We start from the raw sequence: 27,149 nt of genomic DNA, 5'->3' as shown, positions 1-27,149 counted from the left end.
AATGAAAGCTCTCGATGAGTGTAACATGGAAATGAGTTTATATCTTAAAAAATATCAATACTTAAGAAATGAGCTTATATATTGTGAACTATTGACATTTTTAAAAATATAAGCTCATCCCGATGTTATATTCATCGAGACCTTTCATTTGAATACCCACATCAATTTTTCATATATTTATATATATTATATATATGTAATATGTATATATGAAAAATATATCAAAAATACATGTAGGTACTCAAATGAAAGCTCTCGATGAGTGTAACATGGAAATGAGTTCATATCTTAAAAAATATCAATACTTAAGAAATGAGCTTATATATTGTGAACTATTGACATTTTTAAAAATATAAGCTCATCCCGATGTTATATTCATCGAGACCTTTCATTTGAATACCCACATCAATTTTTCATATATTTATATATATTATATATATGTATATATGAAAAATATATCAAAAATACATGTGGGTACTCAAATGAAAGCTCTTGATGAGTATAACATCGACATGAGCTTATATCTTGAAAAATATCAATAATAAAGAAATTACCTTATATCTTGTCAACTACTGACATTTTTGAAGATATGAGCTCATCCTGATGTTACACTCATGGAGACCTTCAATTTAAGTACCTACATCAATTTTTCATATATTTTATGTATATATATATATTATATATTATATTATATATATGTATATATGAAAAATATATAAAAATGCATGTGGGTACTCCAATGAAAGCTTTTGATGAGTGTCACATCAGGATGAGCTTATATCTTTGAAAACGTCAATAATTAAAAAAGTACAGTGCAATTTAACATAATTCTCTATTCAATAGAGCAAAATTTCATTTGCAAGGTTGCTAGTGAATCTTAATTTTGAAATTACGATAAAAATACTAGTCGTATAAAAAAAGACATTTTTTTTATAAAATTAAATTTTAAAAAATTTTTTTATAGGCCCAATATTTTCGGCGTGAGATCTAAAATTAAAACGATTAATTTTTTTATTTTGGCAAAAATCTGAAAAAAGTCTATCTAAATAATTTATTGAATAGTTAAATTGCCGATTTCATTTTTGACAGCATTAGCAATGTCAACTTTGTCAGTATCAGTGACTTTTGGATTGGCAGTAATGCAAGAAGGACTGACACGAGCGCATTCTTTTTTGTGAAGAAACCAATGAAGCCTCTGGCACTCTCGATCGCAGTACTGGACCGCCTTGCACTTGCTGCACTTCTTGGTGGCCTTTTCTTCCCCACAGGTCATGCAGATGACCTGATTGTCATTGAATCCACGCTGCCCGTTGATGGCCGCGGAAATAACAGAGACTGCAGATGGCGGGTCAGTTCCTGCGAGAGTCGCGACCATCTGCCGGAAAATCATACTCTCGCGGAACGGGAATTCCCGAACTATTTCCCGAAGCAGAGCCTCTTGGTACTCCGGAAGACCGTCGCTTCTGCTGCACTTTAGCAGCAAGCGAATGAAGAATTCTACCGGGTCTGTCTTGCCTTTCTCTTCATCTGCCAGCTTTTCATTTATTTTCTCAGCCTTCCTAGCCTCCAGTCGCTTCTGACATTTTATTAGCTCGCTAACGATGCAGCTTAGGTAGTGGTATTTAAATGCCATTATTTCATTGGTGTCTGTTCCGCGGGTCATTTCTCGATGTCGCATTGATTCAAGGACTTTTAGAACCTGAAATTGTTTTTTTTTTTTCATTAATATTAATATTTTTTTTAACTATTTTTATTCACAAAAAATTATTAAGGGAATAAGGAAAATTTTGTTTCCAGGATACATAATTAAGAAATTACCTTGTATCTTGTGAAATATTGACATTTTTAAAAATATAAGCTCATCCCGATGTTACACTCATCGAGACCTTTCATTTGAGTACCAACATCATTTTTTCATATATTTTATATATTCATATATACTATATATATGTATATATGAAAAATATATAAAAAATGCATGTGGGTACTCAAATGAAAGGTTTTGATGAGTGTAACATCAGGATGAGCTTATATCTTTAAAATTATCAATAATTAAGAAATGACCTGGTACTATTGACATTTTGAAAGATATAAGCTCACTCCGATATTACACTCATCGAGACACTTCATTTGAGTACCCACATCAATTTTTCATATATTTTATATATTTATATATTTCACAAATACCATATATATAAAATATATAAAAAATGCCATGTGGGTACTTAAATGAAAGGTCTCGATGAGTGTAACGTCGAAATGAGTTTCTATCTTAAAAAATGTCAATAATTAAAAAATGACATTGTATCTTGTTAAATATTGACATTTTTAAAGATATAAGCTTATCTTGATGTTACACTCATCAAGACCTTTTATTTAAGTACCCACATCAATTTTTTATATATTTTATATATTTATATCTTTCACAAATACCATATATATAAAATATATGAAAAATGCCTTGTGGGTACTCAAATGAAAGCTCTTTATGAGTGTAACATCAGGATGAGCTTATATCTTTAAAATTATCAATAATTAAGAAATGACCTGGTATCTTGTGAACTATTGACATTTTGAAAGATATAAGCTCACTCCGATATTACACTCATCGAAACACTTCATTTGAGTACCCACATCAATTTTTCATATATTTTATATATTTATATATTTCACAAATACCATATATATAAAATATATAAAAAATGCCATGTGGGTACTTAAATGAAAGGTCTCGATGAGTGTAACGTCGAAATGAGTTTATATCTTAAAAAATGTCAATATTTAAAAAATGACATTGTATCTTGTTAAATATTGATATTTCTAAAGATATAAGCTTATCTTGATGTTACACTCATCAAGACCTTTTATTTAAGTACCCACATCAATTTTTTATATATTTTATATATTTATATATTTCACAAATACCATATATATGAAATATATGAAAAATGCCTTGTGGGTACTCAAATGAAGGCTCTTGATGAGTGTAACATCAGGATGAGCTTATATCTTTAAAATTATCAATAATTAAAAAATGACATTGTATCTTGTCAACTAATAACATTTTTAAAGATATAAGTTCACTCCGACATTATACTCATCGAGACCTTTCATTTGAGTACCCACATCAATTTTTCATATATTTATATATACTATATATATATGTATATATGAAAAATATATAAAAATGCATGTGGGTACTCAAATGAAAGCTCTTGATGATTGTATCATCGGCATGAGCTTATATCTTTAAAATCGTCAATATTTAAGAAAGTACAGTGGAATTTAACAAAGGTCATTTCATAAAACAAAATTTTAATTTTTATAGTTCACAAGTCACGCAGTCACATAGTGACTGCAAGGTTGCTAGTAATTTAATTATTTTAATTTTAAATTATTAAAACTAAAAATAGTTTCACTTTGAAGTATTAAATACTTGGAATAATAATGCTGAAAATATATATTCTTATCATAACATATAAAGATGTCAAGTCTCTGAAAATCCGGGAGCGAAATATAAATTTTTTAGATATTAATAAATATCAATAAAATTATTTTAATTATTACAAATGGGTTTAAATTATAAACTATAAAAAAATCTGATTTTCTTTTATCAAAGAATTGTACACATTTTTAATTTTTTATTGATCGATTTTTTTTTTTAATTTTTGTTTGTGTGCTCTAAAAAATCATTACTTATAAAAAAAAAAAAAATGATAATTAAATTTGTAAATAATATATAAATGCGTACAACCCCTCAAACATTTCCTTCTAATTCAGAAAAAAATTTTCAATGCGGGTACAAAATAATTTCTCCCCTAATGAAATAACATGTTAAAAATTTATCGACATTTATACCGAGCGAGGGGTCGATTTTCCGGAGGGATCTTTTGATACCTAGAAAACTTCCATAAAAATCTATTAATTTCACAAAATCATGATACTGAAATTAAAAGACTTTTTATAATTTTTTTAATAAATAAATTATGGCAAAATATAGATACAATTTTTTTTAAAAATAATTTTTGAAAAAAAAAATTTATAAATTAGAAAAAAAAAAATAAAAAATGGTCAAGACTGCTAACTTTAATGTCATAAAAAATAAAAATAAAAATTATACGTGAAATTTTTAGAGTATTTTTTTACTTGTAATTAAATTAATAATTTATTCATAATTAAATTAATTAATTTTTGTATTTGTAATTAAGGTAAAAGACCCAATACCGGAACGACGAAGGGTATATGACTGGTTTTTATTACTTAGAAAATATTCAAATGGTTCATTAGTAATAATAATTCATCCAATCATATAGAATAAACATGTAGTTACACGAAAATAATTAAATTTATCAATTTTGTCGAATTTAATAATAAAAAAAACATGCTTTTTGAAAAAGTCTAAAAGACCCAGTATCGGAACACCTTAAATGCCTAGTCCCAATACCGGAATATGGTTGACCCAATACCGGAACGATAAATAAAACTAATTTTTTTAATCTAAAGAGTCCGCTTTTCGTAAGCTGGATTAATTAAATAATTAATTAACAAATCATAATACTTTATGTGAATTTTTCAGAATTTATAAAACTAATTTATAAAATGTTATCTTCGACTTAACTTTCGGCATCCTACTACTACCTATAAAAAATTAAGCAGTTAATTCAGAACTCAAATGACATGTATGCATAGTGAAACTAACAATAATTATTTAATATTAAAAAATCAAATAAATTTTTACTAAAAATCAAAAAAAAAAAAAAAAATAAACGATTCGAGATTATACTTGACGACACTTATGTAAAAAAGAAAATTTCAAAACAGAAATTTGCTTTTGTTCTTCAAGTTAAAATTTACGAATATTTGAAGCAATTTTTATAATAAAATAACTTTCTGTATTAAATGTTATTTCACAAAAACTTTTGTTGTTGTGCTTGATGTAAACAATCAACACAGTATATATCGTAAATGTCAATAAATAATATCAATATGGCTGACTGTTCCGATACTGGGTATTAGCTCATTTCGGGTGTACCAATAGACGAACAGTAAATTTTAAATAACAATAGGGTCTTTTTTGTATTATCAATTAATTGCATCGAATTCTTAGTATTTGTATTAATACATAAAAAAAAAAATTTTAGTGAAAAGTATTTCCATTAGGTTTCTATGAGCTTAAGATCATCGAGTGATTTCTTAGCAAAACCATTAAGAGACCTTGATAAGTCAGAAATCTAAGACTATTGACATGATTAAAATTTTTTTTTCAATATTTCCAATATAATTTAAAGCTTCATTCATATTTTATTATGTAAAAAAAAGATTGAGGTTTCTAATAAAGAAAAGTTTGTTTAATTTGATTGAGTACGAGATAAAATATAAAATAATAATTGTCAAATCGTTCCGGTATTGGGTCTTTTACCTTACTAATTTCTAATTAAATTAATAATAATAGTCAATAATTAATAATTAAAAAAAAATACCTTGGGCAAGTGATCTAAAAGTCCAGTACACCGTTGTAAGCTCATAGCAACTCTGACCGGATGAACATTGACCTGCATGATGAACTTGTGGAGCGAATCAGCAAGATGCGGCGGGATCATCGGCTCAGTCTGCAATCCTTGGGGTTTAATATAGTAATCAATATCAGCCTTGGGTATGTAATTGTTGATAGTAGCCACGCAGTTGTGATTCCCGACGAAGGCAGCCATTTGTGCAGGTGTCCTGCCTACGCTGTTGGTGGCTGTCAATTTAGCACCGTGAGACATCAGGAGATGGCACAGTTCAGCATTGCCGCTCAACGCTGCGAAATGCAGGGCCGTGTAGGCGTGCTCGTGTTGACAGGCATTGACATCTGCTCCCTGGAAGAAATTATCAAGTAATCAATACTAGCAATTAATTACAAAAATAAATTTAATATTCAATGAAGCTTTGAATAATTAATTTATTTTTAATTCAATAAATTCAACGTGAATTTTATTTGTTATGATAAACTTAACCTACCTGGTCGAGCAGCATCTGCACAATCTCTTTGTTTCCTTTATAACAGGCGTGTTGGAGAGGACTCATCCCATTCTCGTCAACAAAGTCGATCTTCATTTTGTTGGAAGCCAGCAAAGTGCGGAGTTCTGAAGATTCATGGTTACTTATGTGAGTAAATACTTGCTTTTGTAGCTCCGATAGACTTTCTGTTGTCGGTGTCATGTTGACTAATAATGTGCTGCTGCTGCTGCTGCTGCTGCTGCTTGTTGTCCTTTCCAGCTGCTTTCTCGGGTATGACGTCACCGGCGCGGACATGTTTTAAAAAAGCGGGAAAATTTTTAACTATTTTTTATTTATCGTACTGAAGTCAGCTGATTGCTATTTAAAAATTAAAAAATAATTTTTTAAATTTATAATAATAATAATATTAAAGTTAAAATGAAAAGAAAATATAATAAGGTAAAAGCCCCAATTATTGACGGGGGTCTAAATATTGACACCCTAAATTATTTTTAAATATATTAAATTATCTGTAATAAGAATAACAATCAAATAAATTTTTATTAAATTCTAATTAATTAAAAAATTGAAAAAAATCACATTCAGTTCAAAATATTAAATATTAATTATTAAAAAAAAATAAAAGTAGCACCAGTTCATCAAGTCAACTTACGAGCGTCTATTTTCTTAACAACTTTGGTTAGAAAAGCATTTTTTTTAACTGCCGAGTTTAAATTAATTTTTTCATGTAATTATATGATCTATTTTTTTTTTAATTAACAATATATGAAATATTTATAAAATTAAATAATCGAAATTAATTGTATGCTTTATGATATTTAAATAATGGGAGTCAATAACTAGTTCATAATTTTCATGGTGAATCCCATATTGACAGCCAGTCGACAGCGCTATGACGCCTTTTTTTTAAGTATAAAATCCTAATATAAAATCCTAATATAATAATCCTAATATAAAATTCCTAATATAAAATTGAGATGAAATGTATGTGGCATCAAACTATTCGTAACGTGATTGGTCGAATATATCATAAGCATGAAAATATATGCAAATGCTATAGTCAGGCGCGCGCTTGCGCGCGCAAATTCAAATTCTAGTACGTTATATACGCGATTATATTCAAGGCTTTTAACTGTCAAATAACTCGGCGTGTTTTAGTGTTAAATAAGTTTTTAAATAAATTGTTATATTTTTCATAATAATTATTCATTCATAGAAATTATTATTAATTAACTTTAATAATATTGATTACTTTATATCAAAGTTTTTGATATTTAAATAACAATATAACCAAATGATTCGACGCATATGCAGTAGGGGCGTCAATAATTGGGGTTACGGTACGTCAATAATTAGATCAATCAGTTTTTAACCCGTCAATAATTGGTGTATCCAGATCATATATTTAATTATTTAAAATTAATTAGTAAATATCACTGATTATCATTTTAAAAAAAGAAATTGATTAGTTAAAACATTACTGAAGACATTACCACAAACAAAATTCATCGATATTTATATTTGATTGCTTAAAAAAATGAAATCATAACTTTGTCTCTTATAGCGTCAATAATTGGGGCTTTTACCTTAGTTAAGTTTAATTATTAAATTAGAATTAAATATTATTTTAAAAAATTGCACTTACCCAAGCGGCACAAGTAACTTTTTGGTATTTATAAGATAACAATATTTCAGTTAATTATAAAAGTTAATACAAAACAAACAAAATGAACAACTTGAAAAGTTAACTCTATTATGTCATCTTACAGGTGGTGAGATATTGTTAATAATCTAGAATGCTTAATTAGTCAGCAATAAGTTAGAAATAATGTTACTGCAAGAATAATTTTTTAACAATACTGAAGTCTGCTGACAGCTGTCAAAATTTTTTATTTTTATAAAAAATCATTTGCAATGACAAAAAGTGGTTAAAAAAATTTCCACAAATTATTGTTTTTAATTAATTTTATTTTTTTATATTTTTTAAAAGTAATTTTATTGACTGGAGATAAAAATATTTGAAAATTGCCGAAAATCAGAGACTCGGTAGTGACTTGGCCAAGAAACATTTCCAAGCTGTCTTCACAAGACTTCCAAAATGGCGACAAACTTCAAGTAAGTATTAAAAATGAAACAACAATTACACAAGTAATAATTTTATTAAACAAAAAAAATTCCTTACACAATAAAAGTAATTATTATTTAAATGTTCGTTCAATATGGCTCTTGAACGATCACTTGTTAAAAGCATCAACAAATATAACATTATATAATTATTCTAACCAATATTTAACACTAACAATTATTATAGTTAAATACTTTAAATCGTCCAACAAAGCCCGAACTGCGACCTATGGCTGCGATAGCAGTTCGGATGCATTGTATAAAATATATATTACAATAATAGTAACTATTATAATAAATATTCATTGTAGTAATTATATTCTACACTTAATAACCTAATCTATTAAACTATGTTAATTTTTGCGTATAGTCCACACAGCATAAGTATATCCGAGCTTGTCATACAGCTCGTAAATACTTTAACTAATTAATAATTAATATTCATTGTTATTAATTATTACAAATAATTTTAAAACCTTACGCTAATCGATTCATTATTTTCGATAAAATCTATTTCCAAATATTTATAATGTAAGATAAGACTAGCTTTTTTAAATTATAATTGTCGTTTATAAAGCTTCTACCAAATTGAGTAACAACTCGTTTTATCAAACAAAGTTAGGATTATAATTTTTAAATTAAAACTGGCAATAAATAATAAATAATACTGTTAACAGAGATAAACGTGGAACCGCGTGCCACGTATGATTACTAAAGTGTTGTCCTAGACGGGCTCTGGTGGCGGATCTCCATTGTCGCCTGGATGAAGAACAACTTGGATTTGTTCCTTGGTGACGTCTAATTGTTCTTTAGGCAATACGTCGACAAAACCGCCTTCGTCGAGCAGACTTGTTCGTACTGCACCATTTGCTACTGAACTAACTGTGGACCTCATGGTTACTGTTTGCTGTTGAGTGTCTCTCCACGGTGTTGTTAATATTTTTATTCTCTGTAAAAATAATTCAGGTTAGTTAGTTTGTGTTTTTTTTTTTTTTTGAAAAAGATAATTTTTATTGGTCACAAACAAAGATACGGTTCCATGATAATTGATCCCCGGAATTAAATACCACATCTGATCCCACCGTATTGTGCCCTTTTATTATGAATTTTGTACACTGATAGAAGGATTTGTTTATAGTTAAAAATATTTGTTAATATTTAACAAATCATTTATTAGAAGCCATTTGTTAGTCCTTAACAAATATTTCTTAGTATTTGAAAAGATTTATTAATATTTAATAAATGAATATCAGATTTATTAAATAAAAACAAATCATTTTAAATACTAAGAAATATTTATTTAATATTAAAAAGTGGTCTCTAATAAATGATTTGTTAACTAATATCAAATATTATTTAATACAAATAAATCCTTCTATCAGTGATACACGGAAAAAAGTAAACTGTAATACGGCTGCCCAATTTTAAAACACAGTAACTGCAAAATTTTTATACCTGATTTTTTCTAGTATTGCTGCATTTTTTACAACTTTAAGAACTTAATTTCAAGTATTTTTTGCTAAAAATATTTATATTCAAGTATTTTCTATTCATAAATCAAATTTTTCATCAATTTGGCGGGCAAACTTTTTTTTTAATAAGAAAAATTTAAAAAAAATTTTAAATGTTAGTTACTGTGTTTTGAAATTGGGCAGCCGAATATTCACTCGGATTCCGGTTAATTTTTATAGTTTCAAACAGTAAAGCGGACATCGGGGTGGCAAAAATATAAATATTACAGAACTCAATGTAGAAAGTATAAAAGCCACAATTTATAATTTAATATCCAAAAATAAGTGATTAGTAGTTGTCACTATAGTAAATAACGACTCTTTCATCTTAAAAAATTACAGTTTCAAACAGTAAAAACGGCCATTTCAATATATAGTCGATATTATGAGGAGAAGGGGAACTCAGATGAAAAAGGAGGGGATCTCACTCTGGGAGAATTTAACATTTGAAACAGTAAAAATTATACTTTTAAAATATAGATTTTACCAGTTCCAGCAAGTCAATAATTACAGTTTGATTTTTAGCGTTGCGTTTAAAATTTACCATTTTACTTTGTAAATATTGACGTTGCTTATATAAGAAATTTACTAACTTTATTTTATACTTTTTACATATCATAAGATCATTTTTCAGGTACGAAATGACAAATATCAAAGTCTGAATTGTTAATTATTATACTTTAACATTTTAGACATTTACATAGCGAATATTACTATTTGAAATAGTATTTCCTTCCATTTAGAGAGTAAATTGTAAATATTATATAGTGAATAGTAAAATCAGGATTTTACTGTTTGAAATGGTAATTTTTAGCAGTTGATCATTACTTATTATAAATCGACTGTTATTTATTACAGTTTACTTTTTTCCGTGTATGTGTTTATTCGACAGTAGACCAACACATAAAATGTTACAATATATATTTGATTTCTATTTAATATTTTCTTTTACAAGACCAACGATACTTTTAATCCCCACCTGGACGCTGCCCTGATCTTACTAGATGTAGAATAGTGTGTGCCAAAATGTAACTTCCTTGATGGACCTTCTAAAATTGGCATTTTGAGTTCCGCTTTTAACTGGAGTTGTGTTTGGGCATTTCCTGACATATTTTGAGCGTTAAGGATTCATTTGATTTTTATAGAATTTTTTAACAGGAGTTTTGTTCGGTCAAATTTTGAAATTTTGAAATTCCAGCAAAAATGCCTAAACAAAACTCCTGGTAAAAAATTCTATGATAATCAAATAAATCCTTAACGCTCAAAATATGTCAGGAAATGCCCAAACACAACTCCTGTTAAAAGCGGAACTCAAAATTCCAATTTTAAGAGGTCCATCAAGGAAGTTACATTTTGGCACATCCTAATGTAGAATAAAATAATAATTCATTTCTTTTCAAATTGGGGTAACGGTCGCTTATTTATCAAGAAAAAATTTCTTAGGTCATAATTTCTCAGTAATAAATTATCAGTTAAATATTTATCAACATCATAATTAATTTTTGCCAAAATTAATCCGACAAAAATTTCTCATGCAAAAATTAACAGCGGAGTAATATTAAGACTACAATTTTAGGGCTTAGTTGTCGGTGGAATCAATTGACGCTGGGATCAAATTACAGGTATTAGTTGTCGTGGTATTAAATTTCGGGGATCATTTAACATGATACCCAAAGATACATAGTAAAAAAAGTTAAAAAAACTCGATAAATATTTTAATTAAATAATACCATGCTACTCAAAGTAGATCTTAGCATTTACAATATAAATATATTAATTTATTAAGTTGACGATATTTGGTACTTAACAATATTACGTTAGTATAGATTATTAATTTAGATGTAAAAAATAGTGTTAAAAAATACATCTGAACTCTTTATTAGTTTGTGATAAATAATTACTTAAACTTATTGTTTAAATTATTTTACTTGGCAAAATGTTCCAGGAGTGATTATTATTTTGTAAATTGCCATTCCTGGGATCATTGCGACTGAAGAAGAAGCTATTATCCATCCGATTATATTCGCCCATAATGGATAGGTGTATTCATCATAAGTCAAAGGTTCGTAACCCATAAGACCGTAGACGATGATGAACTAAAAATAATTTTATTGTTTATTAAATATTAAACTTGTTGCTAATTTATATAATTAAGGGAATAAGGAAATTTTGTCTGGTATTTATATAAAATAAGTTTTGAAAATTATTCAATCAATATAAATTATAGAACTTACAACAATAAAAATAGGAGCGACAAATTTCCAACAAACACGCCAATACAATCCTGGCGCAAATCCAATCATATCTTTAATATCCGCGCAAAATCTATCAGTACCATAAATCCAACTAACGGCTATTGCTTCCGCGAGCACAGCGAATAACATTGAATAACCAGCTGCATAACGATCCAATAAGTGAAAAAAATAAAATCCTCCCTGCAATTAACCATGTTAATTAACTCAACACCAGAGTAGTTTTACTTGGATTAATTTAATGATCTTACTTGTGAGCACGACGCCAAACCGACTAGGAAATACAAGGTGAATAAACAGGCGACAAATATTTCCCGATGGTTACCAATTAGAGGAAATTCGTCACTTAGAGCTGTGATTATCGCTTCTGATCCTCCAAACTGGAATGTTAAATTAAATTTAATTATTCTTTGTTTCAGATAATAAAAAAATAAAATTGTTTAAGGAGATCCACGCGAAGTCAAATTTTTAAAATTTCCTGAAAATTTGTAAATTTAATCTACATAGCCTAATAATTAATAAAAAATTAAAAAACAGTAGGTTTGCGGGATATTTAATGAAATAATTAGGTTTGAAAATTGTAATTTTTACACGGAAAAAAGTAAACTGTAATATTTACTCGGGCTCGGTAAAAAAATGATAACAAAATATAATCTTTAAGATAACAGAAGGGTCACTTTTAGAAAACAAAATGTTATCTTTTTGTTGCGAAAATGAATAAATTTTTGTTAGTAGATTTTATAAAAATCTAACTATTGCAGCCGTCCTCATAGCGCAACTTTTAAAAAATTTAGCCATTTTCTGACTTAGTTTGTCGAGCTGAGTCAGAAAATATATATAGTTCAAAAGTTTATATATGTATGTATTTATATATATATATACGATATAACGCGGCTTGTCAGCACGATAGCGTTTTCAATTTATAACCGATTCTTCTCAAACTCAACATGCTTTATCTATCGATCAAGACCAAGGTTAAGTTCGAAAATGAGCTTAATCGGGCGAGTAATTTGGAAATGACAGGATTTTGAAATTTTGAAAATCGTAAAAATTGATGTTTTTACTACTTCAACTTGATATAATTACTGATCGAGACAAAATATTGAAATTCGGTAAAATGCATCGTAAAGCTCTTTTAATAAGCTTCAATTTCCACTACTTAGAAGTGGTAGTAGCCTCAATATTACTCCTTTTAGAATTCGTTTAATGAAACAGTTTTACTGTTGCAGCCGTTTTAGAATTATTGTCTGCATCATAGCTTAATCATGATGTAAATTCAATAATTACGATAATGATTAGTCTTTCGTGTAATGTTTTCAGGTAATTCGTCAGTAAATATGTCACAAATTAGTTCTATATATTGTTTTCTTCAATTAAAATTTTATCCGGTTTCAAACATCTGATTGATTTGCAAATTGTTGTTCCTAAGCAGTTATTTAAAATTTGGTCATTTATAATTCAAATTTTATAATCTTTGCAATTCTTTGAGAAACTTTTTCTTCAAAAGTTCATTTTTTTTCCAAAATTTGTTCTAAATAGTTTTAAATTTATTATTGAATTTTGTTCTTAATTCATAAATTAAGTTATACATTATTAGTGTTTTTATATTATTTTATTAAAAATCAATTTTCTTTATTTGAAAAATCTACTTCCATTTCGGCTGCCGAATGGCCTTTTTAATTATTATACTTTAACATTTTAGACATTTACATAGCGAATATTACTGTTTGAAATAGTATTTTCTTCCATGTAAAAAGTAAATTGTAACGTTTAAATGGTAAATATTATAAAGTGAATAGTAAAATCACGATTTTACTGTTTGAAATGTTAATTTTTAGCAGTTGATCATTACTTATTATAAATCGACTGTTATTTATTACAGTTTACTTTTTTCCGTTTACATGTAGGTAAATGGAGATTCCATCAGCCGTGTATTTGGTTAGGAATTTAATGCAGTTAAAGATTTAAAAAAAATTTTATTTTCATTGAATTTGATTGAAAAAATAATAAGCTTTCGATTAAAACAATAAAAAAAAGTAGCTTTCCAAACGTATGACGGAGATATTTTATATTTTTTATGAAAAATCACTCGGAACTTGCGTTTTTTAAAGTCTTGTATTTGACTTGGCAACACCGCTTGCGCAATTACCCGGCGTATAAGTAACCGCGGTTTTTTGAATGCTAGAAAATCTTAGTCATTTTAGTTAGACAGTAAACATAAATAAATTTGAAGGTTAGGGAATTCTTGCGGTGTTGTCAAGTGTATACCGGTAATTCAAAGTGCTATATTTTTTATTAGTCAATTAAATATTAATAATTATTTAATGAGTAAATTTATCGGAAATTTCCTCAAAAATGTTATTAATTAATTAAAAAATTAATTTTAAGATGCATAACAAAAGTATTTATACGTATTATTTTTTTATAGACATTCTTTACACTAGGAGGGTACTTGGATCTCCTTAATTACTCACTGAACTGTCCAGACCAAGTGTTAATAACATCATAAAAAAAATCAGGGCCCAAAAAATGGACCCAGGCATTGTTGCAATTGCTGCGGGATAAACAATGAAGACAAGACCAGGCCCTTCAGTGGCGACATCTTTAATGGAACGGCCGCTCGCATGCGCCATGTAACCGAGAACTGAAAAAATTACAAACCCGGCGATGAAAGAAGTAGCGCTGTTGATTAAACTCGTCAGCAAAGCGTCGCTAAAATGAAGTAATATTTATTTTTATTTTTATTTCATTGCTTGAGTTAATAATTAATTACCTGTAAACATTATTATGGTACTCATTATAACTAGCGTAAGCCAAAAGAACTCCAAAACCCGGACCCAGGGAAAAAAATACTTGTGTTGCAGCGTCCACCCAAACCTATAAAAAATATGTCATTTTTTATATCAAAGTATAATATTTAACCATAAAAATTGACATATAATATTAACGGCAGGATATTTTAATCCGTAAAATTATATGCGAATCACGTTTGCGCACTCGGTCAGCTGTTCGGGGTATTTACGGCGCTTACACAGATTTTCCATTTCACCATTTGTCCCTCACTCTTATATTCTCAGTCATGCACTTTGCACGCTTTTCCAGATTATAACTCGACTTATAAAAAGTTATAACATTACTTATGACTTATAACTTATGGCCTACGTGGATAAATAATAATTTTAAAGACTTTCGTCACCTCGGCATTTGTTATTGCGGTGAAATTCGGGCTGAGGTAATATTTTATTCCTTCACCACTTCCTGGCAAAGTTACCCCACGTACTAAAAGGATCAGCAGGACTGCGTATGGAAATAGAGCCGTAAACCATACCACCTAGGTTATTAAATATTTATTATTTTTTTAAGTTATGTATTTGAGGTCAGAATTGTTATATTACTTACTTTTCCGGATGTCGAAATTCCCTTCCATAGAGAAAAATAACAAATAATGTAGACGATAAACAAACAAAGCGCAATGTCCCACTTTACTATTCCAAGATCGTGTAAGCCAGAACTTTGATGAAGTTCTAAAATTGCTCGGCTGGAATTTTATTATAATTATTATATGACATTTAATTTAGCTGTCATGTAAAAATTTTTTATTTTCTTTAACAAAAAAATTTATTCTAAAAAATTATTTTTAAAAAATTGCATTTTTAATTTTATTAAATTTCTACAAGTTCATTTTTTCAATAATTTTTTTTGCCATAATTTACTTGTTAAAGAAAATTAAAAAAATTGTCGTGACAGCTAAATTTAATGTCATAATTATTATATTTATTTTACTTTAAAATAAAATTTTATGAAACTGAAATCAGCTGATATGATAATTAATCAAATTTTTTTTTCAACAATTAAATTATTGTTGTAATTGTTTTAAAAATGTTTTTTAGTAGTACTTTATTTTTTATAACATTAAATTTAGCATTTTTTTTTTTAACAAATCAATTTCTTCCAAAAAATTGAATTTTTAATTTATTAAAATTTCTACATATAAATTTTTTTACAATTTTATTTTTGTCATAATTTATTTGTTAAAAAAATTCTTAAAATTATCAAATAACTGCTAAATTAATTTTCATTATTTTTTTTAAGAATAAAAAAAATTACAGCTGTCAGCTAACTTCAGTTGAATAAAATTTTAAAAGACACTGTGAAGCTAACTGACCTTAAAAAATTTTTTTATTAATTTAAAGCATTTAAATTATTTATAAAAAAAATTTAATAAAAAAATTCCATTAGTGAAAATTAAAAATAAAAAATTATCAGTGAAAATTTGTTAAATCATTTTTATTATTGTAAAAATTAAAAAAATTGACAGCTGTCAGCTGACTTCAGTATCATAAAATTGTAGGTTAGTAAAAAATACTTACTTGAAATATTCCTGAGCAGCACTTGTATACTTTGTTGAATTATCAGTTTCATTTCTCCAATTTAAAGTATTATTTGAACCAAGTACGTCAGTTGCATTAACTGCAATATTAATTAAATTATTTTAAATTATGGGCCAGTTTTTCAATCCGAGATAAAATGTTAAATTATAAATTCCAGAATAAAAACCAACTTCAGACTAGTCAAAAGAAGATATGGCGCGGACAGTACCCTCGCGGTTTTTGAAATACCGTAAATTTTCGGTATTAATGCGTTTACTGTAAATTTACCATTATAATTCTGAAATAATACGGTATTTCTGTGGTCATTTTGGCCAGTTTTTTTACTATAGTTATGCAGCATTTCTACCGTACTTTTGCTGCAAAGTTCAGAAATAATACTATAAAATTACTGTAAAACTCTAGAACTTTTACCGTAAAAAATCTATGTATTAACTATAATATAACTATAATTTTAAAGTAATAAAATCGTATTTCTACGGTAAAAATACCAAAAATATACTATAATTTTGCCGCATTTATACTGATATAATTAAAGATATAATGCTTTCTACCGTAAGATGGACGGCTGTGTTTATTACTCGGTGAGTCTTATTAGGTGACTGAGTAATTAGATATGGATAGTGTCTCTGATAGCTCAACTGGTAGAGCCTTCGGCGCGTAACTAAATGATCTGAGTTCGAATCCCGGTCTAGACTAAAAAAAATTATTAATAATAATAACAATCGAGAAATTAGTTTATCAACCTCTTAAAAATAATTCACGATAATTTATAATATTATAAAAAAAAATTTCAAGCTATTGAATAATAGTAGTAAAGCAGCATATTTTTGGTATTTTGCCGGTAATAGAAAGTAGGGATCTTCTTTTCCGGTTTTTTGCTGCAATAATGCCGCAGATATACAGTAAATATGCAGTATATTTACGGTTTAAATGCTGTAAATATACCGTAACTTTTCTATTGTATTGCCATAAATATTCTGAATTTATTTCGTAATTTTTTCATAATAATTCGACAAAAAAACTGGCTAAAATAACTGAAGTATTACGGTAAAAATACAGCATTTATATCGTATAAATACCGAATCTTTACGGCATTTCCAAAACCATGAGGGTAATAATTATAAAAATAATTGAAGAAGAAAAATGACTTACGTAACAAAGAAGTCTGGTAATAATCAGTCCAATCGTTAATAACAAACTCATCAGAAGTATTAGTATTAAATTCACGACAGAGAGGGGTGTTCCAAGAGTTTCCGCAGGTTGTCCAGGGTAACATGTTGGTGAACGAAGCAAAAAAATAACGCAAGGCCCAGGCTATTATCACGTTGTAGTAAAAATCAACGTAGAAGGCTATCAGAGCTACGGCATAACCTATTCCTGAAGGTAAGTTAATTTATTGAATAACAAAAAGTTAGTAATTGATGAAAATTAATTTAGCAGATATTTAATAATTTCAAGAATTTTTTTAACAAATAAATTATGACAAAAAAAAATGAAAATAAATTTAGCAGATATTAAATCATTTTTAGAATTTTTTTAACAAATAAATTATGGCAAAAAAAATAAGAATAAAAATTGGCATGTAGAAATTTAAAAAAATGAAAAATGCATTTTTTTTTATTATTTTTTGAAACAAATTTGTTTGTTAAAAAAATTAAAAAATTCTCTTATGACTGCTAACTTTACAGTCATAAAAAAAATTGACATGTAGAAATTTTAATAAATTAAAAATACAATTTTTATGATACTTAAGTTAGCTGACAATTGTCAATTTTATGAAAATTAAGTTAGTCGACATCTAAAAATTAAAAAAATTTTTTTTTATTGAAAAAATGATTAAAAAAAAATTTTCACTTGTAAAAAACTTTAAAAACTGTAAGTGTAATTTTTTAAAAATATTTTTTTGTCCTAATTTAATTATTAAGAAAAAAAATCAAAAAATGAAAACCGTCGGCTAACTTTAGTATTATGTCAATTTTTTTAATTTTTATAACAAATCAATAACAATAATTTTTTAAAAATGCTTCTAAAAATTTTCACCAAGAATTTTTAACTTCCCGCTAAGAAAATTGAAAATTTTCAAAAATCGGGAAGTTATTGGTTTTACCCTGTTTTGCCAAAATCGGGTTTTCATCAGATCTCGACGTTTTAAGGTCACAGGCAGCTTCCCGCGATGGTGTCCGTGCGGCAGTATGTGTGTGTGTATGTAAACTTCTTATAACTTTTGAACGGCTCGGCCGATCGGATCGAAATAAGTGGCGATTCAAAGAGTATCATTGCCATTAAATTTCGTAAAAATTTGAATTGATTCGGTTTGCTAGATTTTGAGAAATCTCAAAAATAAAATTTTCAAAAAATCATTTTTTTGGAATAACTTTTAAACTGCTTTATCGATCAACTCCAAAAACTAATCCGCTCTTAAGTTTGAACAACCACGTCGATTGCCACCAGTCTCGTCAAAATTGGTTGATTCGTTCAAGAGTTATCGAAAACGAAAAATTTCGAAAAAAGTGTTTTTTACACGCTTTATATTAGCTTCACTTGTATGTCAGTTTGTATGATTCATTTAAAAGTTAGTGCGGTTTGAAAATTTAAAAAATATTGTTCTATGATACTTCTATCAGACTTTTAAGCTCGAAGAGCACAAAATAACACATAAATTGTATTTTTGAGCTCGAAGAGCTCAAAAACGTCATTAGTGCAGTTTTATGCACCTAGGTATGGAATTAGCGGGAAGTTGCACGGATGGCCTTTAGGGTCTACCGTTTTTCTAATTTTTTTTTTCTATTTTATTTTTACACGCTTTATATTAGCTTCACTTGTATGTCAGTTTGTATGTCAGTTTGTCAGTAACTCTCCGTGGGTAATCTGCGCGCCTGCGGCCTTCCTTGGTTCTGGTAGCCGTTTCTCAGGCTCGCTCTCCGAAATCGAACTCTGATTCCCCGTATTTATAATATTTATAAATAATTATTTTTTATTAGCTTCACTTGTATGTCAGTATGTCAGTATGTCAGTATGTAACTCTCCGTGGGTAATTTGCGCGCCTGAATATTTTTGATAATCAACAAATAATAGTTTAAAAAAACTAAAAAATCACGCTTTTATAAATAAACAAAAATAAAAAGTAAAAAATAAATAATAGTTTAAAAAGTAAAAACACGCTTTTTATAGAAAACCAAACTAAAAATAGAAAATAAATTTAAATTAAGAATAGTGTTAAAAATTTCAATAAATATAAATTAATAATAGTGTAAATAAAAAATGTATTTTATTTTAAAAAGCGTGGGGTGCTTTTTAAGATATTATCAAAATTATAATCACTCTACTTATATCTGTCAATAAAATATTTATAACTATTGACACCATGCACCTCACGCTTTTTAGAATAAAATACATTTGTTTTATTGACTCTATTATTGATTTATATTTATTGAAATTTTTAACACTATTCTTAATTTAAATTTATTTTCTATTTTTTAGTTTGGTTTTCTATAAAAAGCGTGTTTTTAGTTTTTTTAAACTATTATTTATTTCACATAACTTCGACATATCTCTTTGGATCGTTTTTGATTAAATGGAACAATTATTAGACCCCAAAAAACCTCACCGATAGCCACATCAAGAACGTGAAAATCGGTTGATTGAATCGTGAGATCGTTGTCGAAAAAATTCGGAAAAAGTATTCTTCAAATTTCTCTAAGATTTTGGGTACAATCAGTTTGTGTTTAAAAGTATATTATAGCATTAAAAAAACTATGTGGAATACTGCCAACCGCGTGAAAATCAGTTCATTTAGAAATTTTTGCAGTTTGAAAATTCAAAAAATACTGTTTTATTAAACTTCTATCAGACTTTTGAGCTCGAAATAACATACAAATTATATTTTTGAGCTCGAAGAGCTCAAAAACGTCATAAGTGCAATTTTAAGCGCTTAGATATGGAATTAGCGGGAAGTTTCAGGGATGGCCTTTAGGGTCAACCGTTTTCCAGATTTTTCTTTTAATTTTCACATATGGATTTTTTTTATTAAATTTTTTTCATAATAATATTATTACTAAATAATCCTAAAAAAATTATGATACTGAAGTTAGCTGTCAGCTGTCAATTTAAAAAATTTTTATAATAAAAAAATGCTTCTAAAAATTTTCACTTGTAATTTTTATTCATTTTCACATGTGGAATTTTTTAATTAAAATTTTTTTATAACAATTTAATTGCCGTAAAATTCTAAAAAAATTTTTAATGTCTGTCAACTTCATCGTCATAATTTTTTAAAAATAATTTTTTGGAGCACATTTATTTGTAAAAAAAAAATCAAAAAATTGTCAAGTGACAGCTAAATTTAATATGTCATATAAAAGAGGATATCTGACCTGTCAGCTGCACAAAATGGCGGAAAAAAAATAAATACCTTTTAATAAAGGAACAAGTCGTCCCCAGCATGTAATAGCTCCTTTCCGATTGAATTGCCCTAGAGCTAGTTCCATATAGAACAAAGGAATCCCACCGACTACTAACATGATGCAGTAAGGAACTAAAAATGCGCCTGAAAAAAGCAATATTTATTTATTTATATTAATAATTTATTTATTTATTTATTTAAGGTGGAGCAGAATAATTGTTCCAGACGATTGAAGTCGGTCAAGAGGGTAATTGCTGAGGAAAATTCAAGTTAAGAGACCGGAAACGGGATTGAAAGTTTAGGAAAGAAAGAAAGAAGTGTAAAAAGGTGAGAAGTTTAAAGTGCTCCATTTTGTGTCGATTTTTCTTTGTAAACTTTTTTACTTTTTTATCTATGCCTTGGTAATTTTCTTCACAGCTGACTAACGTGAAATAGCTTTCAATTTTACTATATTTCCATTACCGGATAATGATCGAATATGCGACAAGTGCCATTTATTTAGAGATTTTTTTTTTTATTTAGAAAAATTTGAGGCTAGATTGACGTGATTTTTATTTCTTCATATTAAGTCAAATGGAAGTTAATAAAAATACAAGCTCAGATCTCCAGGATTTATGATGAGGATAAGGAGAGAGGATTATTTTTTATGGAAGTGCATGGTAAGAAGGTCATTTATTGAGCTCTGTCTCAGATCTTATCCCGGATTTAGGATTTTTTTAGCATCAACAGGTTTTGTTGGGAGTTGCTGGATAATAGTCGTAATCATTGTTGGATAAAAAAATTTTTATAGTTTTAGAAAATTTTTTAGAGTTATTAAAAGATAAATTACTCCAAAAAATTTATCCAAAATGATTAACAATTTAATTAAGAATAGAAAATATTCTTTGGAAAATTTCCAAATTTTTTACAAATGATATTTTGTTGTAAAAATTTTTTTAATAATTGAACTAGCAATCTTGCAGTTACTATGTGACTGCCGTGACTTTTGAACTATTTTGTTTTATTAAATAATGACTTTTGTTAAAGTGCACTGTATTTTCTTAATTATTAACTTCTTTAAAGATATAAGCTCATCCCGATGTTACACTCATCAAGAGCTTTCATTTGAGTACCCACATGCGTTTTTATATATTTTTCATATATACATATATATAATATATATGAATATATGAAAAGTTGATGTAAGTACTCAAATTAAAGGTCTCGATTAGTGTAATGTCGGAGTGAGCTTATATCTTTAAAAATGTCAGTATTTGACAAGATACAATTTTATTTCTTAATTATTGATAATTTTAAAGATATAAATTCATCCTGATGTTATACTCATCAAGAGCTTTTATTTAAGTACCTGCATGGCATTTTTTATATATTTCATATATATGGTATTTGTGAAATATATAAATATATAAAATATATGAAAAATTGATGTGGGTACTCAAATGAAAGGTCTCGATAAGTATAACATCGGGATGAGCTTATATTTTTAAAAATATCAGTAGTTGACAAGATAAATGATCATTTCTAAATTAATGAGATTTTTTAAGATACAAACTCATTTCGATGTTACACTCATCGAGACCTTTCATTTAAGTACCTACATGGCATTTTTTATATATTTCATATTTATGGTATTTGTGAAATATATAAATATATAAAATATATGAAAAATTGATGTGGGTACTCAAATGAAAGGTCTCGATGAGTGTAACATCGGGATGAGCTTATATCTTCAGAAATGTCAATAGTTCACAAGATACAAGGGCATTTCTTAATTATGTATCTAGAGATATTTCCGAATGCAGCCTAAATACTTATCATCATAAATTTATTGGTGAGAATGATATAAAACCTTTAAAAGACACAAATTCAAGTCAAAAATTTTCCTAAGATACCAAATTTAATAAAAACCTATTTTATCATATAAATACACACAAAATTTTGCTTATTCTCTTCATAATACAAATTAAAGTATAAAAAATTTTAATTGACCAGATTCTATATTGATAAGTTTAAAAAAACTATTGAAAAATAATTTTCTAGACCTAGTTTATATTTACGCTTTGTTTTTCAAATTTTATCTATAAAATTTTCAAAAGTGTTACATGTCAGGTAACTTTATTTAAATCTAAAAGTCCCATAAAAACAATTAAAAAAAAAGTGATAAATAATGAAAAAAATTTTTTCAGTTTATAGCAGACGTCCATGATCAAAGGTGTCCTGAATAGTTTGAATAATGAAATTAATTGAGGGGAATTCGAGAGTAAATTAGCGACCGATCTTGCCGTGATAATAGCTCGCGTGCTGCAGTAGCAGTTTGATAGACTGAAACTAGTATTGGCGTAATATAAGTAGAGTCGCATGAGCAGCAGTAGCACGGTGGTGGATGGATGCCCATCCCAACGACAAGTATAACTTAATTAGCAGCCGCTTTTGAGAAGCTTTCCTGTATCACTCTGTCAACCCAGTGTCAACTTAATCGCATTCCTGGATGCCTTGATATTGCGCGAACTAATAGCATTTATGCCTCTCTCTGCTCTTTATAGTGAACCATACACTCAACATAGCTCTCCTCTCTTTGTAGCAATCTGTAAAATCTGCAGCACACCCGCAACCTCCTCTATGGACATCATTCACACTACAGATATGTTAAATTATTTTTTCATGCGGTCATTTCTTCTCTTCCGCACTTTAAAGCTTTTTATTATAAAATTTATTACAATTAAGAGGATTATGAGGCGGGCTCTCATCACAAAGATCTTCTTACATCGCACGACCAACGTTTAATGGTGAGTTGTAATAAGATTACTATAAATTTTAATTTGAGATTACCTTTTCATTTCTTCTTACTCGATACATTTATTTCATTTTATTCTAGCGTTTTAGATTTAATACGACTAGCGAATAAGCTTCCGGGCTTTTTAATAAACTCGAGCTATATCTCTTCTTATCATATATATATAAGTATATTGCTTATGGACACGGAGGACTGCAAATTTGGCGCGAGCTAAATGACAATCAACCGTCTAGTTAAAATCATATTACCCTCGTTTTTCATATTAATATAATTTACATCTATACTATTCTTTACTTAAATTATCACTTACACTATTTTACTGCATTTATTTCAACCTTTTACGTTTATTATTTTTTTAATAATTATTTTTCCAATTCTTTAAATTTGTTCTTTAATTTTTTGATATATTTTTTTTTTAATAAAAATAGTTGAGTTTTTTTAATTTTAAATTAATAAAATTAAAATTTTTTATCTAAGTTGAACAAAGTATACATAACATTTTTCTAAAAAATTTTAATTTAAAAAAATTTCATTTTTTTTTAAATTGCATTTATAATTTTTTAAAACTTCTAAAAATTAATTTTTTAAATAAAATTTTTTTTGCTATAATTTAATTGTTAAAAAAATCCTAAAAATTGTCAGATTTTTTAAATTTTTCGAGGAAAAAAATTAAAACTTTTTATATAAAGTAATAAAATGTAAATAATTATAAATATATAAATAATGAGTTTAACAAAATATATATATGATTTTTTTTTAATTTTAATTTTAAAAAATTGATTTAAAAAAAATGTCATTTTTTTATGAACATTAACTTAGCCGATATTGAAAAATTTTTAGATTTTTTTTTTTTAATAAAAAAATTATTACAAAATAACTAAAAAAAATTTTCATTTATAAAAAACTTAATGACAATCAACCATCTAGTTAAAATCATATTACCCTCATTTTTCATATTAATGTAATATATATCTATACTATTCTTTACTTAAACTATCATTTACACTATTTTACTGCATTTATTTCAACCTTTTACGTTTATTATTTTTTTATTTTTATAATTCTTGGAATTTCTTCTTTAAATTTTTATTTTTTAATAAAAATAGCTGAAAGAATTGTTTTAATTTTAAATTAATAAAAATTAAATTTAGTCGCTTATTTCTCAAGTTTTGATGCGACTTTAAACTAATAAATAAATAAATTTAATTAAAATTTTTTATGTAAGTTAAACAAAATATACATAACATTTTTCTAAAAAATTTTTATTTAAAAAAATGTCATTTTTTAAAAAATTTTATTTATAATTTTTTATAGCTTCTAAAAACGAATTTTTTTGAAAAATTTTTCTTGCTATAATTTAATTGTTAAAAAAATTCTAAAAATTGTCAGATTTTTAAAAATTTTCTAAGAAAAAAAATTAAAACTTTTTTATATATGTTAGTAAAATATAAATAATTATAAATATATAAATAAAAATTATAAAAATATAAATAATAAGTTAAACAAAATATATATAAGATTTCTCTAAAAAATTTTAATTAAAAAAAATATTTTTTTATGAAAATTAAGTTAGCCATCTAAAAATTTTTAGAATTTTTTTTTTATTAAAAAAATGATTACAAGATAATTAAAAAAAAATTTCATTTATAAAAAAACTTGAAAAACTATACCTAGGTGCAATTTTTTAAAAATATTATTTAATTCTAATTTAATAATTAAAAAACATTTTTTTAAAATTGCATTTATAATTTTTTATAGCTTCTAAAAATGAATTTTTTAAATAAATTTTTCTTGCTATAATTTAGTTGTTAAAAAAATTCTAAAAATTATCCGATTTTTTAAATTTTCTCATAAAAAAAAGTTAAAACTTTTTATATAAGTTAGTAAAGTATAAATAATTTATCTGAAAAATTTTCTAAAACCAAAAAAATTAATTTTTAATAAATAATAATTTATTTGTTTTAAAAATTTAAATGACACTACTATATTAGACACGAAAATTTATTTGAATTTTTCTTTAAAAATAAACTAAGTAAAATAGTTTCTAAAAAATAGTTTTTAAAAAATTGAATAATTTTTTTTTTTTAATTATCAAATCTTTAATTTAAAAAAAAAATTATCAACTGTCTAATTAATAAAAGTCAGTCTAATTAATTAAACTAAATTTTTTTAATATTATAAATGAATTAAAAAATATTTAAAAAACTTACCACCACCATTTTTGTAGCATAAATACGGAAATCTCCAAACATTGGCAAGATCAACAGCAAACCCAATAACCGAAAGAAGAAAATCAACTTTTCCGGACCAAGTTTCCCTGCCGTCGACCAAAACTTTGCCGTTGTCGGTCGGGGTAGTCGGTTTTGAAACTTTGGAAGTCATTTTTCTGAAAAAATGACGACAGAACTTCACAGAAGAATAAAAAAAAAATCTAAAATTTATAATAAATTGGCTCCGGATAGAAATGAAATGATTAAACTAGCGAAACGAATTTCATATGTTGTTCGAGAGGAATGAATAGCCAATGGGTATAATTCGGACGACAAGTTATCGATAGCCCTTCAGCACATATCAACCCTCTAGAGCAATACAACAAGCTCATTGTGCTTGCAATGACGGGTCTATCCGGGCAGTACACACCACCGTACCCATCAGTTATGTGTATTTCAAACCCGATCCTGGAGAGTCCGACGAGAGCTTTTCTGTCACACGCATCATTCTCAACTCTATATTATAACACCTCTTCACCTCTTTTATTTATTATTTCTCACAATTCAACTATTTAAATAATATTTTAATAAAACAATACTCACCGATCAATATTCTTCAGAAATTGCACATTTGTAATCGAGATCGGAACAAAAACAATTATTTAAATTGTTGTAATTGACTTTAAGCCAAATTATTTTTATTATTTTACTCTTTAAACCCATTACTCAATTAATATGTATTTTTTTCTAATTAATTCCCAATTAATATCATTAATATTCACTTTTTAAGTACTTGAAACAACCACAATTCACAGAATGTGCTTTTTACTGCCTAAAATTTCCCTAAAATTCGGGGATTCCCAATTAAAAAAAACCCGCGAAATTTAAAATAATTTAAAAATTCATAATTTAAATTTCAAATAATCATTTTTTATTTTTTAAATTTAAGTTCACCTGTCAACGTCAACCGACCAAATGACAATTTTCCTGGAAAATTGAAGACTATATACGCGGTTGTCACGTGACCGCTCCATTCCGTCCAACCAAATCGCCGCTTAAGGAGGTTCGAGCGAATCTAATGTAAAAAATAATTTCCAACTTTGAGCTTTGAAATTAAGTATACGTATAAATAAATACGTGATTTATCTAATCGCAAAATTTAAAAAAGATTCACCGTTTAGTTACTTAGATATTAAATTTTAAAAATCACATATTTTATCTCCTTATACACGGGCTCTTATGGCGGACAAACTTTTGTCGAGACTTTAATTATTTATTTCAATATTAACCTCCCAACTTTAACGGATAAAAAACTATACACGCAAAACTTGGATTATTGCAAAATATAAAAACAATTTAATAATAATACATTACCGATATAATTTTTGAAATATTTAAAGTCAAATTTTATGTTTGTAACTCGTTTATCGTCAGCCATTTATCCGAATAAAGATTTGACAACATC

The 27,149-nt window shown here is 26.9% G+C and overlaps 2 protein-coding genes and 2 long non-coding RNA genes across 6 annotated transcripts; 2 read left to right on the top strand and 2 right to left on the bottom strand.

Annotated features, from left to right (window-relative positions):
- Positions 1-1,037: 1,037 nt before the first annotated feature.
- On the bottom strand, positions 1,038-6,309 carry LOC123264988 (ankyrin repeat and MYND domain-containing protein 2). The gene is made up of 3 exons (XM_044728550.1): positions 6,001-6,309; positions 5,481-5,858; positions 1,038-1,699 (listed from the first exon to the last, which is right to left on the bottom strand). Exons 1-3 carry the CDS (start codon positions 6,292-6,294, stop codon positions 1,052-1,054), a joined length of 1,320 nt encoding a protein of 439 aa, XP_044584485.1. The 5' UTR covers positions 6,295-6,309; the 3' UTR covers positions 1,038-1,051.
- Positions 6,172-8,935, top strand: LOC123264993. Its single transcript, XR_006509466.1, has 4 exons — positions 6,172-6,270; positions 8,009-8,115; positions 8,532-8,534; positions 8,802-8,935. It is a non-coding gene; the product is annotated as an uncharacterized LOC123264993 (long non-coding RNA).
- On the bottom strand, positions 8,141-25,856 carry LOC123264986 (sodium-dependent dopamine transporter). The gene is made up of 12 exons (XM_044728548.1): positions 25,685-25,856; positions 20,690-20,824; positions 17,431-17,655; positions 16,258-16,357; positions 15,287-15,425; positions 15,084-15,218; positions 14,661-14,764; positions 14,362-14,599; positions 12,139-12,267; positions 11,870-12,070; positions 11,564-11,731; positions 8,141-9,073 (listed from the first exon to the last, which is right to left on the bottom strand). Exons 1-12 carry the CDS (start codon positions 25,854-25,856, stop codon positions 8,849-8,851), a joined length of 1,971 nt encoding a protein of 656 aa, XP_044584483.1. The 3' UTR covers positions 8,141-8,848.
- On the top strand, positions 17,589-26,739 carry LOC123264992. 3 transcript variants are annotated; one of them, XR_006509464.1, is made up of 6 exons: positions 17,589-17,661; positions 20,640-20,804; positions 20,883-21,007; positions 21,098-21,339; positions 22,867-23,466; positions 26,634-26,739. It is a non-coding gene; the product is annotated as an uncharacterized LOC123264992 (long non-coding RNA). The 3 variants fall into 3 exon arrangements; XR_006509463.1 differs by lacking the exon at positions 26,634-26,739 and adding an exon at positions 25,702-25,831; XR_006509465.1 differs by lacking the exons at positions 21,098-21,339; positions 26,634-26,739 and adding an exon at positions 25,702-25,831.
- The last annotated feature ends 410 nt before the right edge of the window (positions 26,740-27,149 follow it).

Source organism: Cotesia glomerata, linkage group LG5 (assembly GCF_020080835.1).
Source record: "Cotesia glomerata isolate CgM1 linkage group LG5, MPM_Cglom_v2.3, whole genome shotgun sequence".
NCBI classification, from domain to species: Eukaryota; Metazoa; Arthropoda; class Insecta; order Hymenoptera; family Braconidae; genus Cotesia; species Cotesia glomerata.
The sequence above is the reverse complement of the archived record's forward strand: the minus strand, read 5'-3'. Positions and strand labels throughout refer to the sequence as shown.